A 16,513-nucleotide genomic window follows, 5' to 3' on the forward strand; every position below is an offset into this window, starting at 1 on the left:
GCTCAGTGTATGCAAAACGATTCACTTTGCTTTTGAAGATTTGTTCCTCTTGAAAGTGTGTGTGTGTGTGTTTCTGAATGTGATTTCATCATTGTATCGAGCGCAGTGGGGAAACTTGGCGACCTCTGTGTCTCTTCCTCCCTCTCAGTGTGTGTGTGTTCATCAATAATAGCACATTAGCAGTGACCTGCAGTATGTGGAGGTCAGTTGTGTGAAGGTCTCTCTCACTCACTCTCTCCCTGGCCTGAGGTTATCCCAAAGAGCTTCCCCGTTGTTGTCCCATCAACTAACCAGCAGGGGTCTCCCATGGCAACTCAACACTCTCAGCCAATCACAGTGAAGCTCTTTGGACACCATCTGTGACTTCTCTCTTAAAGGGGACATATCATGAAAAACTTTTTCAGTGTTTGTTCACATACATTTGGGTATCTGGAGTGCCTACCAGCCCTCCAAACTGTGAAATCAGACAAGCCAGTCAGTTTTTTTTGTGGGCTGCCTAGATCAGAAAACATGTGATTCAACAATTCATTCAGATTTGGCTCCCCTTCCTATGTCACATGCAGGCTATAGAGTATATCACCAGAGACAGTCCAGAAAGGAGTCGGTGCACTCAAAGTCAGTTTTTTGTATCTGTCATGTGGGTTTCGCCACTGCCCAGCTCCTTTAGGAGACTAGCGGCATGTCCTGAGTCTCCAATGGGAGAAGTGAACGTCAACACATATTATGACCGATTTTTCCCCCCTATAGTCACCAAAGTAAATATTGGACCCATTTTTCACGAGCCACATATCTTCTGAACATTCTGACACTAAAATTAAATTTTTCAGACAGACCAATCCGGAGAAACATATTATCAGACAGACAGTATAAGAAAAATAATGTGTTTTTTGAGCATTAAAGCATGTAAACATGTTCTAGTAGAAACCTAAAACACAAGTATGAACCTAAAAATGAGAATGATATGTCCCCTTTAAACTAGTGCTTAGGTACTGCACAGCAGGGCCAGTGTCATTTTCGATTAACGATCCATGAACTTGGACCCGATTCTTTAGCTTTAAATCTAAAGCTCTTAAAATTGCTCATAAAGCTTTTACAAACTCCCATTCTGAATGTGCATCCACTGTAAAGGCCTGGACACACTGGGATTTAAAACAACGAAATTTCGGAATTAAACCGCACGAATGGAGCGGAGAAAAGAGACCGAGCTTGAACGCAGACACATTCTGTGGACATTGGGAGTCAGCGAGGTCGAGCACTGATGTTGGGTGATAAGGCCTGGCTCTCAGTTGGCGTTCCAGTTCATCCCAGTAGGAAAAATGATTTCTTTATGGACCTGGCTTTGAGCAAAGGGGCATTGTCATGTTAAAACAGGAGTGTGATTCCTTTATTAGTAACTAAACAGCCCATACCAAACACAAATGCATTGTCCATATACTTTTGGCCAAATAGTGAATATATCCATTACCAACTACTGATTGTTCCTCCACGCTCATTTCATTTATGTCAGTCAGCTCTTAATGATGTCCATTATCCTGAACTATTCTGTAATGAGATTTGTTAATCAGCTAAATGAACACAGAGCAGTCAGAGAGTGATGATTAGATAAACGGCAGGATGTTCTTACAGTCGTTAATGCCAGAGTAATATGTGATATACGATGTTCCTTTTACATCCAAGTCTCTTTTAGATCTGACACAAATAACATAAAATAAGTTTCCCACACTAAAAGAATGACCTTGAGAGAACTTTTGTGAAATATTACGCCCAGATTCATCAATATGCCTCAGCTCTCTCCGACCCCGGATCAACACACATCCTGGGGATAAACCTGCGCTGTGAGATTTGCATTGATATGGCAGCGGTTTGGAAATTATTTCCTCCAGATTTCTTCACTTGACAAGAGTCATGAGTAAAAGATGAGGCCCGTGTGATCCTAATTTTTGACCAGTTTCATGTCTTAGCTCTAAATATGCAGACTTCTCGGTTCGGATGATGACTTGAATTCCACCAAATGAAACATTATAAAAAAACCTCATGAATTTGATTTCCAAGTATGTCCTCACAAGTATAACCACACAAGGAGAGGCTTGCTGTGAGAGATAGAATTGGAGATTAAAGGAAAAGCAAGAGAGGGAATTGACTTTATTTCTGTTTTACTTCAATGTTTAGAAAATGAGGAGGCTTATTAAAATGTCTGTCTTCACAAGAAGCAGAGAAACCACGAACACCCTTCCACCCTTGCCTTCTCACATCCCCTTCTTGTGCACTTCATAAGTATTAATTAAATTTCTCATATGAACTCTGGACCATGTCTGGAGAATCGTGTCCAGACATTGTCAGGAGTTGCCCTTTCACACACACACAACAGGAGATTGTCCATGTCAGATGCGTTCTCACCTACAGGAAATACCCCGTTTGGTTTAGGCGAGGGTTGGCGCCTGGAGGCAGGACATGACGTGGATTACACCACGATCACGTGTCGGTTCGTAATTTGGTCATAAACAACCTTGCCTCTTGTCGTTCCTTGAATTTCAGCGTCGATCCCCACCGACATAAGTACCCGAATCTTGTCGTCTCTCCAGTTAGACATTTTGGTTGGTGTCTTCCTGTAAATAACTCTTCTTCTTCACCCTCAGATACTTGTTGTCTTCCAGTTTTGCGCCAGCCGCACGATAGAAACATCATGAACACGCCCACTTGCAAGGGTTGGGCGATATGTTTAAATTTTCCAAACATTCCAACCACCACACACCTGCGCGAATATATCGGCAATTGTCGGTTGTTGGGCTGACGATGGCCGATATATTCGCGCAGGTGTGTGTGTGCAGCGCGACGCACCCCCCAAAAATATGGGCTTGGTGTGCAAAGGCCTTTAATGTAAATGATCTCGTTTGTTTTAATTGATCCCCTGCTGTGCATCTGATTATGAAGACATTACTGATTACGTTGGAAGCCACTATTACAAAATTACACAGTCCATTAACCGCTAACTGCTATGGTGATTGCGTTCATCCAGCTACATACTGTAACTATCACCAAGGAGACGCGGAGGAAACATGGGGCACTATTAAAACCTTTTACCCTCCCGCACACAGATAACTGATTAAGGCTAGCACTGTTGAGTCAAGATGTTTTCTGATTCCATTTGAGTCAGTCCCCAACAGGCTGACTCAATGTGCCGAGGTGACAGAGCAACATATGTCGTGTGTGTACTGAAGCTAAAGAGTAATACATGAGAGCTATCTGTGTGTCGTATGGGAATAAGTGTGCATTTTTCCATATCTGTACATGTGTGCCTGCTTGTAGGCTGTACTGTGCGTTGAATCATTCTGTAATACTGATGAGCAAAAGAAGGCAGCACAACTGACTGACTCCGTATGGATTTGTGGGATTTGACCTTAGTTGGAATGAATATAATGTTCTTACAAGTTTTATAATATACAGAGGGGTCTAAGCAATCACCTTAATTATCTGAAGGTTGTTAGAAGTTGATTAAAATTGCTTTTATGTTAGGTGAAATCAATAGACGGTAGGGCTGGGACGATTCACCTGTCTCCCAAATATCCCGATCTATAAACATAGAGAACTGTAAATGTGTAAAAATAGAAATATGAAATATGTACAATATGTTTACTAGAATATATGACAGTGTAAATAATAATAATAAAGCTGAAAAAATGGGATCAATGAATACGTGTGTAAGAATAGTATAAATAATGCCCCACAGGCCACAATATCAAAGTTTTGCACTGAACAAAGCACTACTTTGATATATTTTCTGTCTAGCCTGATAATCAGACTGCAGTAGTGGTTGCTTGGAGCAGTTAACAAACAGACAACAAAAGCAGATTTAAGAGTTATCATTTCTGTAAGTCAACAGCCTGCACAGCTTTTAATCATATCCACGCTTGGTGGTCATTTAGGATTCTGCCTGCAAAGCTCTGATTGGTCATGATGGGAGGTGATTGAGTGGTCTGGAACCAGGCTAGTCTACAGTATGTCTGGGCCACATGCTGTGGCTTTATGAGATGCTCATTCTGGGGAGGGATCTGTCCTGGTTACCTGCCGCAGCTCCTGCAGGTGTCTACACCTGGGATGTAGGGTCAGCCTTCCTGTTTTTTTGCTCCTGTTCAGTTGTTGCTTTTCTGTGTGATCTTCCACTAGATGAAAGTATCAGCATTTCTGTTCTGCACTGAAGTTTTAGGTTAAATATAGCTCCGTTCTCTGTTGTTATGTGCTAACAGTGTGTGTGTGGTTGTCACAGGTTTAATCAGACACATTAGCTGCAGTGTTTGTTTTGTCGAGAGCCTGAAGGCTTGTTAAACCTTATACACCATCATCAAGCTCCTGTCATCACTCAACACCTGAGTTCTACCGTAAAGCTGCTGTCAGATTACTATTTACAGCTTCTTCGTCTTCCACAATATTTACACTATATTGGTTGACAGATTGTCTTCCTCTCTTCTGGGTAATAAGTAGGGCTGGGACATTACACCTATCTCCTGATTCGATACTAACACGATACTTGGGTGTTGATTCGATATGTATTGCAATTCAATATTACGATTTATTGCGATTTTTGTTAACTTTTTAACACTAGAACATGGGAAAAAAGTTGGATCCTACATTTCTAGGGACCCAAAAATCAAAGAATGAAGACATTTCCCTCGTAAATTAGTGATATTTTCTTTTTAATTTATAAGGGACATGTAATGTTTTATACTTCTGGTTAATATAATTCAATCGATCTTATTTCTATACATGTATTTTGTATATACAGTTCCCTTTGCTAACACCTTATTTTGAAATCTGGACGTAGTCACACGTGTATACTTCCACTAACTTCACCAAGGTCGTCGCTAGCTCTCCCGTCAGCTCCGTTCTCTTTATACCTCCATGATCAGCTCCATCGGGGCCGTTTGAATGCATTTAACATAAATGTCAGTATCTGGGTGCTCTACAGTTGTAGCGTCGGCTGATTTGACCACGGAGATGAGAGTGGCAATGTGTGAAACCCAAAGTGTTTCCGTACTTTACTGGATGTGTAGTGTTTACCACTTTGGATTTAAAGTGTGAGGTTGCAGGTTGTGTCCATGCACACCCTCTGCCATTTAGTACTTTTCGGCTTGTGGCAGCCGGCTGCTGTTTGTTTTGGTGACGAATACGGAACGGATATGACGTCACGTTATTCAGACTACAACAATGAAAGCGGTAACTTCCTTCTACCTCCGCATAGACTCAAATCTCCAAAAAATCCTGATACATAGGTGAATAAATTTTTTTCCCCACCCCCTAGTAATTAGCCAGGTGTACGTGAAGCCTGACTGTGCCGGGGAGGAAAAAGAGAAATCAAAGTGAAACACCCAGTGGACTGTTACTGAAGTTATTAGTTGTCCTTGCAACTTTACACTAAAGGTATTGTGATTATATAATCTGCAGTACTTTCTATCACACACCAACAAACTCAATGAGCATCATTAGCATTTAAGGCCTAAAATAGATACGGCCGTTTGAAATGAGAACACCATCATTCAGACTCTACTGAGTTGTGATCCATTATCAGTGAGCCAGGCATCCAGGCAGTAAAATAACAACACAGCAGCTCTCTGAAGCCGTTTGGCAACTGCTCCTTGTAGTGTAACTGGCTTTGTGTTTTAATGCTTTTGATAATACATTTTTATTAAATAACTGATTTTTTATTGTGGTCAATCGCCTCTTAATGGTTTGTCATCAGCGCTGCTATCCTTAAACGGCACTCAGAGGGATGCACACTGTATCCCAGCTGTACAGTAGGCATGTGTGTGTGTGTGTGTGTGTGTGTGTGTTGGCGTGTGCGCTGAATATAAATGTCCATTAGCATCTGGACTTTAACCATGGATAGATTTGGCTGATGGGTGATTAACCCTCAATGATGCTTGGACGGCCATCTGCCATTGTCTGCCAGTGACAGTTCTTGTAGTAAAAAGTCATTCAATATAAAGGCCATGCATATGGTGCAGCCACACAGTAGGCTTGTCGTGGTAGTTGGTGTTACCGGTGTTACACGGTGGTCGGGCACACACCGATTACATTAGTGGCCCACCGCCCCCAGCGTCATTTTGCTTTTTTTACAGAAATAAACCCATTTAGTTCATTTTGTCGTGTCAACGCCGTGTTATCAATACAAAGTTGGACGACGGACACTACAAACTGACATTGAATGCATCTGCTCTATACGGAGTCTCAGCTCAGAGTAGCAGGTGTCATATTTCACACACACGGGACGAGAGAGAGTTGACATACAAGACGATGCGAAGCGAAAAGCAAACGCGCCTATTTGGCAATATTTCAGATTTAAACCCAATGCTATAAGGGACTCATAACGTTAATAAGGCCATCGCTGTGCGGAGGACGGAGCTGTCACAGCTGGTGTGCTCTGCGGAGCAGCGCAGGGTGGAAACCTGCAGCCAAAACAACGTTGATGAGAGCAGTGAGAGTGAACCAAAACAGTAAATTTGAGGGCTGTAAAACCAAAATAAGAATGTCACACTTAGTGGATTGATACAAACATCAAGCAATATACACATTTTCTCCAAAATGTATTTGGAAAGCAAAAAATTAGCCGTAGACATATTTCATAGGAGACAGAGTTGCTGTTTGGTGAAACCAGATGTAAGAACGTGCTCAAAAGGTACCATTATACGCTTGGTTGTTGAGTTGTGCCTGCGTTCAGCAGAACACAGATCAGAGGATTTACATGCAAACTTCAATCCCCGATACCCCTTGCTTAATTTAGTTCGTCTAATTCACCGTGCCGCTTTAGAAAACAAGGTTGAAAGAAAACCGTGTACCCATCACAGAACTCTTAAGGGTAACACCAAAAAAAATTAAAGACATACCTCCGCTGTGGACTCCTAATAAATACACAATGAGACACAGACGGCGCTAATTACATTGTTAATGTACGTGTTAAAGTGTTGTTAATTTGGAAGCCGAGTCGTGGGCACAAGGTCTAGACAAAGGGACAGATGACTGGTGAAGCCCAAACAAAACACTGCAGCAAGTTTTAATGAGGCAACAAGGGACTGCCCGTCAAACACATAACAAACACTCGCATCCCAGAAGGGACACACGCACAAATACAAACACAAACACACAAGTTCGCTCTAGTGCTCCATGTACACACGTGTATACAGGAAATCAAGTAAACAGTACACCGTACCACGGGGAAATAACACTTCCACATTGGCATTTAGCTGATTTGTTGCTGATCTGAATTCCGTCTTCACCAAAACACTCCCGTCTCAGACCCGACTGATGAGCTTAAAGGGTCAAAAGATTAAGCTCAGTACTCCCCATGTCAGCCATGTCAATCATAGCATGGTGAGCTGCATTTACAACGTTACAGCAATATCGGAGATTACCGCTTTGAAAATGCGGTGGCTAAATACCCCTGCATTACGGCGCTGAAATATAGACCTAAAAATCCAAGATTATACTTCAGTGAAATAAAGCCTTTAGGCCTAATCCATATTCAAAGTCTTGTCTCTAGCTGGGCTGTGGGCCTCTATAACCTAGTTCTGATGGCTGTTATTGGGGAAAGCAGCTTTGTACTGGTCAGTTGTGTGATGAGGGCTTGGACACGGTCTGTTGAGCTGACCTATATTTGGCTGCCTGCCCTGTCTGCACAGCCAAAACCAGAGCTTCTCTCTTGTTTTTGTTCTATAGGCAAATTGGGCCACCGGGGCGCTCCGCCGCTCTCTGGGTCCGGTTCTCTTGATACGGTTCAAGCTTGTCATGTGAAATGATTCATGCATAAGGATGCTCCCAAAGTAAAGAGAGAATACAGAATCAAAACTTCAGTCAGACTCAGTGTAGAGGAATTTGTAATATTGGTGCAGTAATGTGTTGACAACTAACATGGTGACATATACTGAGGGATGGGAAAAACAGAAGTCACATATAAACAAGAGTCTACAGCTACGCTAGCAGCTCTGAGAGGCCGCACTTGAGCTAAATGCCAATATCAGCATGCTAACATGCTCACAGTGGCAATGCTAGTTTAGTAGTGTTGACCATCTTAGTTTAGTATACTTTAGTATAATATAATTTGCTATAATTAAACACAAATTGTACCAAATTTCACAGCAATCCACCCAATAGTTGTTGAGATAATTTACAAAAAATTAAAAGAAAATCCTACTTTAAAATCCTACTCACCGTACATACAGTATATAGACATGTATACATGTACATACTGTACATACATACATAAATAATCATCCAGTCTATATATATCCGTTCAGTATTTTATTTCTTTGCTCTAGTTGTATTGTCTACACTTAAAGAACACTTAACTTATTATAGACATTTTATTTTATTCTTATTTTATTATTGCTTCAATAACTTTTCTTCATTTGCTTCTTTATTATTTATTTATCTTTGTATTAATTCCCTTATTTATTTATTTACTCTTCTGTTTAATTTTCCTTTTATTTATTTATATATTTATTTTTGCATTCATTTTTATTTATTTTATAATTCTTTTTTAATTATGTATTTGTTTATTTATTTATTTCTGTACAATTTTCCCTTTGCATTCCCCCAAACGTATTTATTTCTGTATTCTTTTCTTTTCACATTTCTTTTTACATTTCTTTAATGCATTTCTGCCTCATGCAAATAAGGGGGCTGTCACTCAACATGTGTAATATAATATAAATGCAAAAAAAAATAAATAAATACAAATTATTATAAAAATAAATACATACATAAATAAAAGGGAAAGTTAAACAGAAGAGTAAGTAAATAAGGGAATTAATATAAAGATAAATAAATAAAGAAACAAATTAAAATAGAAATAGAAATTTATGTAACATTTCATCAATTAATGAATGGGTACATTTATAAATAATACCATGTTTATTCATTTATCAAGTCATTTATTTATTGATTGATTTATTTTTTATTTTGGCAGCTTCCGTCCTCCATAAGTGATGACATTTTGTGTGATGTGACTACACGTAGAGCAAAGAGGGAGGAGAAGTTAGAAGGATGGAGGCACAGAGGAAGGAGGTAGTCATAGCAGGGAGGGAGATGTGAGAGGAAAGTGTAGAGAGAGGATGGAAGTGTCAGCCCACGATAATGCTGTGCAGTTGTGACCTCACAGCCATAGAGTAAAACATCTTGAAAAGGAGGAGAGAAAAAAGGCGACGGACGATGAAGACCGTGAAGCGTGCAGCGGTGTCACGAGGCCAGATAAGCAGCCGAGTGTTTATGAGGGACGGTGCACGCTCAAGAGCGCGGAGGGCTCAGGTGCACTGCAGCGTTGCAGGTTCAAATCCAGACCGCAACCTTTCGGCTCATCCTCCTCCTGTCACCCTCCGCTGCGCGCTGCCTAATAAAGCAGAAATGTGCTGAAAAGATGAGGAGACACCGAAATAGGTCAAGTGAAGAGAAGTGGGCAGGAAGAGAGGGAAGGAGTGGGAGGGGGGGAGAAAGTTTAGAGGCAACAAGGAGGGGGGAGGATGCAGTGGGGAGAGGCATGCAGAGGAAAGGGATGGAGTGTAAGTAGAAAGGTGGGTTGTAATGAAAAATTTAAGTCCAGAAACAGTGAGGAGCGACGGATAGGTAGAGAGGAAGAGGAACACTCTCCAAAATGGAAGACAAGTAAAGCCAGGTCAGCCATATTAGCAGCCTTCAGTGACCAGAGATTGTTGCCTAGCAGCATGCAAGAATAGTTTTTTTTTCTCTTCTCCTCACCCTCCTACTGCTCTTGTATCTCTCTTTTCTCCTCACCTCGCCTCCTCCTCTCCCCTCTGTTATTCTCACTCTCTTTCCACTCCTCTTTTCCTTTCACCTTTTCCACCTCCCCTCTCCTTTCCGCACCTATCCCTCCACTCAGCTCACAGGCTCCACTTTCTTTTACCTCAGTACTAGACCCCGGTGCTGCCTCATGCCGACAGCCAGCCCTTTTTTTTCTGTGTGTGTGTGTGTGTGTGTGTGTGTGTGTGTGTCAGATTCCTCATGACAAGCCTTTCATCAGTGTGTAAAGCTGGCTGATGCAGCTGTTACACCAGCTCCGTGCTGCATCAGGATTACATGGCACATGTGAAGCCCGTGTCCTCCAACGCTTGGTGAAATGCAGGTTGACACATGGCATCAAGCATGCAAGTGTGTGTGTGGTCGGTGTGTGTACGTCAGTCCCTCAGATGCTAGGATTCCTGATAACTTGATTTCTGACACTGGAGGCTTTGTCTTTTTGGGGAATGAAAGTTGTTCATAGCGTATCTTTTGTGCTGATGTGATATTGATAAATGCTATTATTGACTGCTTCTTCTATTACTCTGGTTACTATTGCTAATACTGCTAATACTACTAATACTACTATTATGACTGTACTGACTAACGTACCAAGTGTGCATCAATCCGCATGAAAATAGCTCCCAACAAATGCACTATTTACTCCTGTTTAAGCAACATTTGCTAATTAAGTGTGTTTGAAGAAGTTATTAGCCTTGTGTTTTTAAATTAAAGTATGTATTCATGACTCGTTTTTAAAGATTTACGTCTTCAGTAGGAGACTATGGGCTTGTGACGGAGAGTCTGTGAATGATACTAACCCATTGTTGGCTTTGGCCTTTTCATTGAAATTGATGACGGCAACACAATGATAGAATATTGCCAGCCTTATCCTTTAAATTTCAGGTTGTTTGCCAAAAGATGTCATCATTGGACTACCTTATTATTGCTAATACTAACTAAAAGCTAATAGTAGCACTACAGCTACAATAGTACCACGACCATTATGATTTCTGCTATTTCTACTAGTAGTGGCAGTAGCATTTATGAAATGAGAGCACATTTACAGTGCTTACATGCTACTTTATATGGCACTGTAGCTGTACCTTTTGCTGCAAATGTGTGCCGGATGTGTACCTTTTTTAGTACAATTCAAAACTGAGAACTGGAATGCCTTTGTTGGTACATGTACTCCTCTTGTCACAAATCTCCTGAGTACCACTACCACTTTTTATGGCACCTACAAATCCTACCACCATTGATAGACTACTACCTTGTTACTATTATTGCTATAATCTCTTGCTGGTTCTACTACAGCTATCGCTTTTATTGCCAGACTACCACTAGACCTGTGACCATTACCCCCGCCGAGTCTGCACACTTTCTTCTCACTGGCCTAGATTTCCTGTTCCAAAGATGTACTAGTGCACCTGTCCAGGGTCTGTCTCTACACTTTGCCAAATGCATGCTGGGATAAGCTCCAGCTCCACATGACCCTTAACATGAATAAGTCAGAGAGAAAATTAAAAACAAAGTTTAAATAATCATCTGAACATATGATTTGATTCAAAATGTTGCATTAGAATCAAAAGACATTATGGCCATTGTAATGCATTACACATGGGCAACACTGACTGGCTGGTATCCAGATTTTAATAGAAGTCTAATAGAAGTCTGGTTTATTGGCGATCTTATAACCCCAATATGTCAATATTGAATGTGTGCTTTGAAATGTGTCTCTCTTCACCTCTGCCTTAACGTCCATATCTGTGTGTGAGTGTAGGAGAGTGTAGGTGTGACAGCCCCTCAGCCTAAATGCTGGCATGTCACAGTGTATTTAATAATAGTAAAAGAGTTGCATGTTCCCTTGTTTTCCAGGAGGTATGCCAGTGCCTGAGGTGGCGTCTGACACTGCCAGCGCTGCCGCCATGTTGAGCCCCGTCCTCAACGCCTCCAATGGAGACGGATCCGAGTCTGAAACCACCTCCGCCATCCTCGCCTCCGTCAAGGAACAGGTTAGAACTGTGTGTGTGTGTGTGTGTATATGTATGCAATGTACATAGAGGCTTGTCACGATTAATGAAATATGAATACCAGAAAGTAGTGGAGATAATTCCTCCGGTCCTTTCAGGGTGAGACGGGGCGACAGTAAACACAAATGATGGAATGCCCATCTGAGCTAATGTGTCACAAATATGTCCCCACATTTTGATCTGTTAACAGAAAGCCTCGGGCTGCAGCCGCTCAGTGTAATTTTGAAACTGCTCTAATGTGGTGGGATGCATCATTTCGCTTCATTTTGTCAAAGTCTGAGCAGCTTTGTTGGAGACATGGTGCATGGCGGAGCAGTGAAGGGACAAGACAAAGCCCACGCCTTGATTTCTTTCCTTCAGTAAATCTAACATGAAGCTTTAGAGATAGACTTTGTGTTTTATGCTTATTATGTATTTATGAAGGTTAGAATATTCATGACTCTGCAGGAATGTGTCTTGATATGTCCATCTGCTAGATGTCTTCCATTACATTACTGTTTAGACTCATACTGTCCGAATTGACAAAGTCCAGTTTGTGCTAGAGAGCGCACTTTTGCTCGGAGTGACTATTTACGAACGCACCCATAGCGGGACGCTTCATTGTGAACAACAAATTCGTGTTGAAATCGGCATGAGAGCTAGTTAACGTTAGCTGTTAGCTGTTAGCAAATTGTGGGCAGCGCAGTCCGTACACGGGAGAAGTTTGCCTTCAGGACTTTCTGCCAGAACGGGTTTATTTCAAGCCAAACCATGATCGTTTCTTAAACAAAACCAAGGAGGTTTGTTTCCTTAACCTGTCAGAAATCCCTAAAAGCAAACTTTTCTCATGTAAATAAGACACCTAACAGCTAACGTTAATGGATTTTCCATTGGGTTACATTATGCGTTTGTATGGTGCATTTAATCTCTGCTGAGTAAAAATGAGAATTAGGCGAAGGTAAATTATATCACTATCATGATGTGTTCAATTTAGGGCAGTCAAAGTTAACACGTTATTATCGCGTCAACACAATCAATCTTTCGGAGGTTGTAGCGGGCTCAGTTTTAAAGCTAAAGTGAAGTTACTGGTATCATATGAAACTAGAAAACCTAAGGAATCCATTGGTACCAATGTCATACTACCTTGTCGTGAAGGACGCTAAATAACACTCTGAACTTGTGCTAAATTTGGGCAGGGAAAAACTGTCAGCCATTTTCAAAGGGGTAAAAATGGGTTCGTACGCTTCGTATGCTACAAAAAGCATGTATGCTTACGTTTCACAAAAAGTCATAATATCATCACTGCTGCATTATTTTTAGTGTTGGATTCACTGTTTTGCAGACGATTAAATCTTGTATATGCTCAAATCCAAGATTAGAAGTCTACAGCAATGCTAGCAGCCTCTTTTGGTGGCAAAGTTCAACGCATACCAGGACACAAAATTGTGAGATTGGATGAAAAATGGAGATGATAATGAGAATTGGATCATTAGTTTTAGAGGCATCCTGTCATGAAGTGGAAATTTGGACCGGCTGCTGGTGGTGCTAGATAGAAAATTAAGGGGACCATCGAAGTCATTAGGGGTTAAGCCTCTGAGGACCATATATGTCTCTGCCAAATTTAATGTTAATCCATCCTGAAGTTGTCCAAATATTTTAATCTGGACCAAAATATTGAACAGATGGACTGTTGGATCCCCTTTGCCACCCCGAGAGCCACACCACCAGAGTATTTCAAAACTATATTCAATCAGCTTACTCTCCCATAGGATAAGTACCAATCAACATACAGCAAATATAGAACAGATTACTGTAAATGTGATGTTAGTGTGAGATCTTATTATGTATTTAAACTTAAAGCAGAATTCCACTGATTGTACACATCAAAGTCTGTTTACAGGTGTTGGGGATTACTACTTACTGAATAAGTGAAACAAGATGTATGAAGCCTTTTGACACTCTAAAGCAGAGCTGTCTGAGCGTCGTTTAGTTCATGGGCCACATACAGCCCAATTTGATCTCAGTAAAACCATTGCATAAGAACCTATAAATAACCTCCAAACTCCTCCAAATGTTCCCTTTCTTTTAGTGTAAAGAAGTACATTCTGAACACGTTCATAATTAATGAACAAGCCATTTACAAAGCAGATAATGAACAGCCTGAGATGTGATGCTGATCTCTCGGCTACGACTAAAAACAGACTTCTGTTTCCTAAACTCTGCCAATAATTAATTTGTCTTCTCCGTTCTCAGTTGTCCTTGCAAGTATTTTGAGTCATGGTGAGTCTGATATTCCTTGAGCACTGAAAGGTGCTGTGAACACACCAAGCACACTGGCTTCCCATTTACCTCTGTAAAGAAATAGGAACTGGTCCATTGACACTCTTTGTCCTAGACATTTTTCACCTGCAGCTCCTGCATGAATAGTAGCGTACGATAATACAAACGGTAATAAAGGAGTGGATGTTTTGAGTGTATGCTTTTGTGTTTTACCATGGTATCGAGAATTGTGGAATTTCACTGGTATTGGTATCGACTCCTAAATTTCTGGTATTGTGACATACCTAATGGTAGCCAGTACATAAGCACACGGGATCTATAAGTGCGTATCCAGCATAAGGACTACTAGTACTCTTACTAGGACATCGCAACTCCCTGTGGACAAATAGGAATAGAAGTACATTTTATTGAAAAGTTGGAATTAATGACTTCTCTACAATTTTTACACTTTGCAAAGTCATCTAGTGGGATGGATTGGACCCTCAGGCGGGCCAATTTTGGCCCCTCAGGCTGTTTTTTTTTTTTTACCTCTGCTCTAAGGGCACTTTCACAAGCCATAGTCCGTTAGTCCAAATCCTAGTCAAATTCATACTTTTGTTTCGTTCTCTATTTAGTCTGGTTTGGTTTCACAGTGCACAAATCAAAGCAGACCAAATTAAAAAAAATAGTTGCTGAGGGTCTGTACGGAGCTAATTCTTCTTTTTCTTCTCGAGAGCTGCCACTTTAATGCGGGGAATAGCGAACTTTGATGCTATCAAAGTTTTTTCACTTTCGACAGACTCGGCACTGAATGACTGTGCATGAATCCCTTCTTCAGTCTCCTCACTGTTTTTGCGGACTTTATTTAGCATATTCTGTATGTTCTCTTCGGCCCAGATGTCAAGCAAACATCGGACTTCAACAGAAGTCAACAAACTCAACAAATGCCTCCAAAACGCAGGTTTGCACAGGCAACCTGCGTCTTGGTTCGCTTGGAAATAAGACCATCTCTCTCAAGCAGTCTCGGACCAGTTGTTTTGGTCCGCTCCGGAGTTTCACAACCGCCCAAACGAACCGTGATTGAAGCGGGCTAAATGTTGGCTTGTGAAAGCGCCCTAAAGGTCCTGCGTGAAGTCAAGATAAATTGCCTCAAATGATGTCACTTGAGTCAGCGTCAGTTGGTGCTGAAGCCTACAATTTTGAAAATGAAAAAAAAAAATCTGAGGGTGTGGATTAAGAAAGAAATGAGTTTACCAGACCTCTGTAGCCCCGCTGCTCATCTCTGCTTGAGGCTAGCGTCTCGAGGCTACATCAGCACCCGAAACTCCGACCACTGACCGTTGTATTGTGGGTAATGTAGGCGATTTTGACAAGGAAGAAGAATGTGTGGAATAAAAAAAGACGATATCTCTGGTTCCGCTGCATAGATGTTTAACCTTTTAACTATCCCTCATGAGTCTGACTGTTGAATGCAGTGCTAAATCGATGGAATGATGTTTTAATGACACAGTAGATAGCAGCGCTATAAGAAAGTTGGCTCTGTCTGGTCTGAGAAGACGTGCCTGTGGCTGCGTGTATATTATTTTTGCATGCAGTGTGTGTGGGTGGATGCACAGTGTGAGAGGATACGTGATATTGTGGACACTGTGTATATGTCCTTGAGTACTATAAGATGTACTCTGGAATGCAGATGCTAAAGATAGCCGGTGAAAACCGCTGAGAGTGAAAAATAATGGATTCTGCATGTTTTAGACTGAATCCCCTCTCTCAGTTACTACAATTTTCTCGAGGTCCATTCCTAGTCTAAGTAGGTCATGTGGACTAGGACACATACACACACTCACAGGTCATGTGCACACACACGGATGATCTAGGGCGTGGTAATGGCCTTCTGATGAGAATGTGTAAAAGGAAAAAAGGCTTGGAGAAGAGAAGAGTGAAGGAGGAGGAAGGAGTGTCAGCTATTTGAAGATGAATGGATAGTTGCTCACTCTCTCTTCTTCCTGGAGTGGCTATATTTCATGCTCCTTCACCATGGTGAAGTTATTATTATTTTTTTTTAAGCCAGTCATTTGTCACTTCCTTTCATACTTGTTTTTTGCAGTGTGTAGTTTTTTCAATATGTTTGGGCTTTTGCCAGCGTTTGTAACCAGGAAGCAGGGATGTGTTTTCCTGGCAACACAAACACAGCTCCGGTTCATAAAGACAAGGTCAGGCATGAGAGACCAAGAAAAGGCTTCACACACACACACTTGGATACACAGACGTGCACGCATGCGGTCTGCAGACACACACACACTCGCGTACCCGCTGCCAATCAGACCCTTTTGCCTCTGCTGACTCACACCAGGAGATCCCTGCTGCTGTTTTCCCTCCGTTTCCTTCTACCCACATGAGATTGATTAGCCATTCGACGTTGTATTTATCACATCTGTCAGCTTTTGTCCTCGTATCGTTCATCA

General features: G+C 41.4%; 1 protein-coding gene across 7 annotated transcripts in view; it reads left to right on the top strand.

Moving 5' to 3' along the window:
• Positions 1-16,513, top strand: part of ctnnd2b (catenin (cadherin-associated protein), delta 2b) — a 180,712-nt gene that overhangs the window by 21,883 nt on the left and 142,316 nt on the right. For all 7 annotated transcript variants that reach the window (XM_037787547.1, XM_037787550.1, XM_037787553.1 and 4 more), the window contains exon 2: positions 11,659-11,795. In XM_037787547.1, the coding sequence (XP_037643475.1) occupies positions 11,664-11,795 (132 nt within the window). In that variant the 5' untranslated portion in view covers positions 11,659-11,663. The remainder of the gene's footprint in view (positions 1-11,658; positions 11,796-16,513) is intronic.

Source organism: Sebastes umbrosus, chromosome 12 (genome assembly GCF_015220745.1).
Source record: "Sebastes umbrosus isolate fSebUmb1 chromosome 12, fSebUmb1.pri, whole genome shotgun sequence".
NCBI classification, from domain to species: Eukaryota; Metazoa; Chordata; class Actinopteri; order Perciformes; family Sebastidae; genus Sebastes; species Sebastes umbrosus.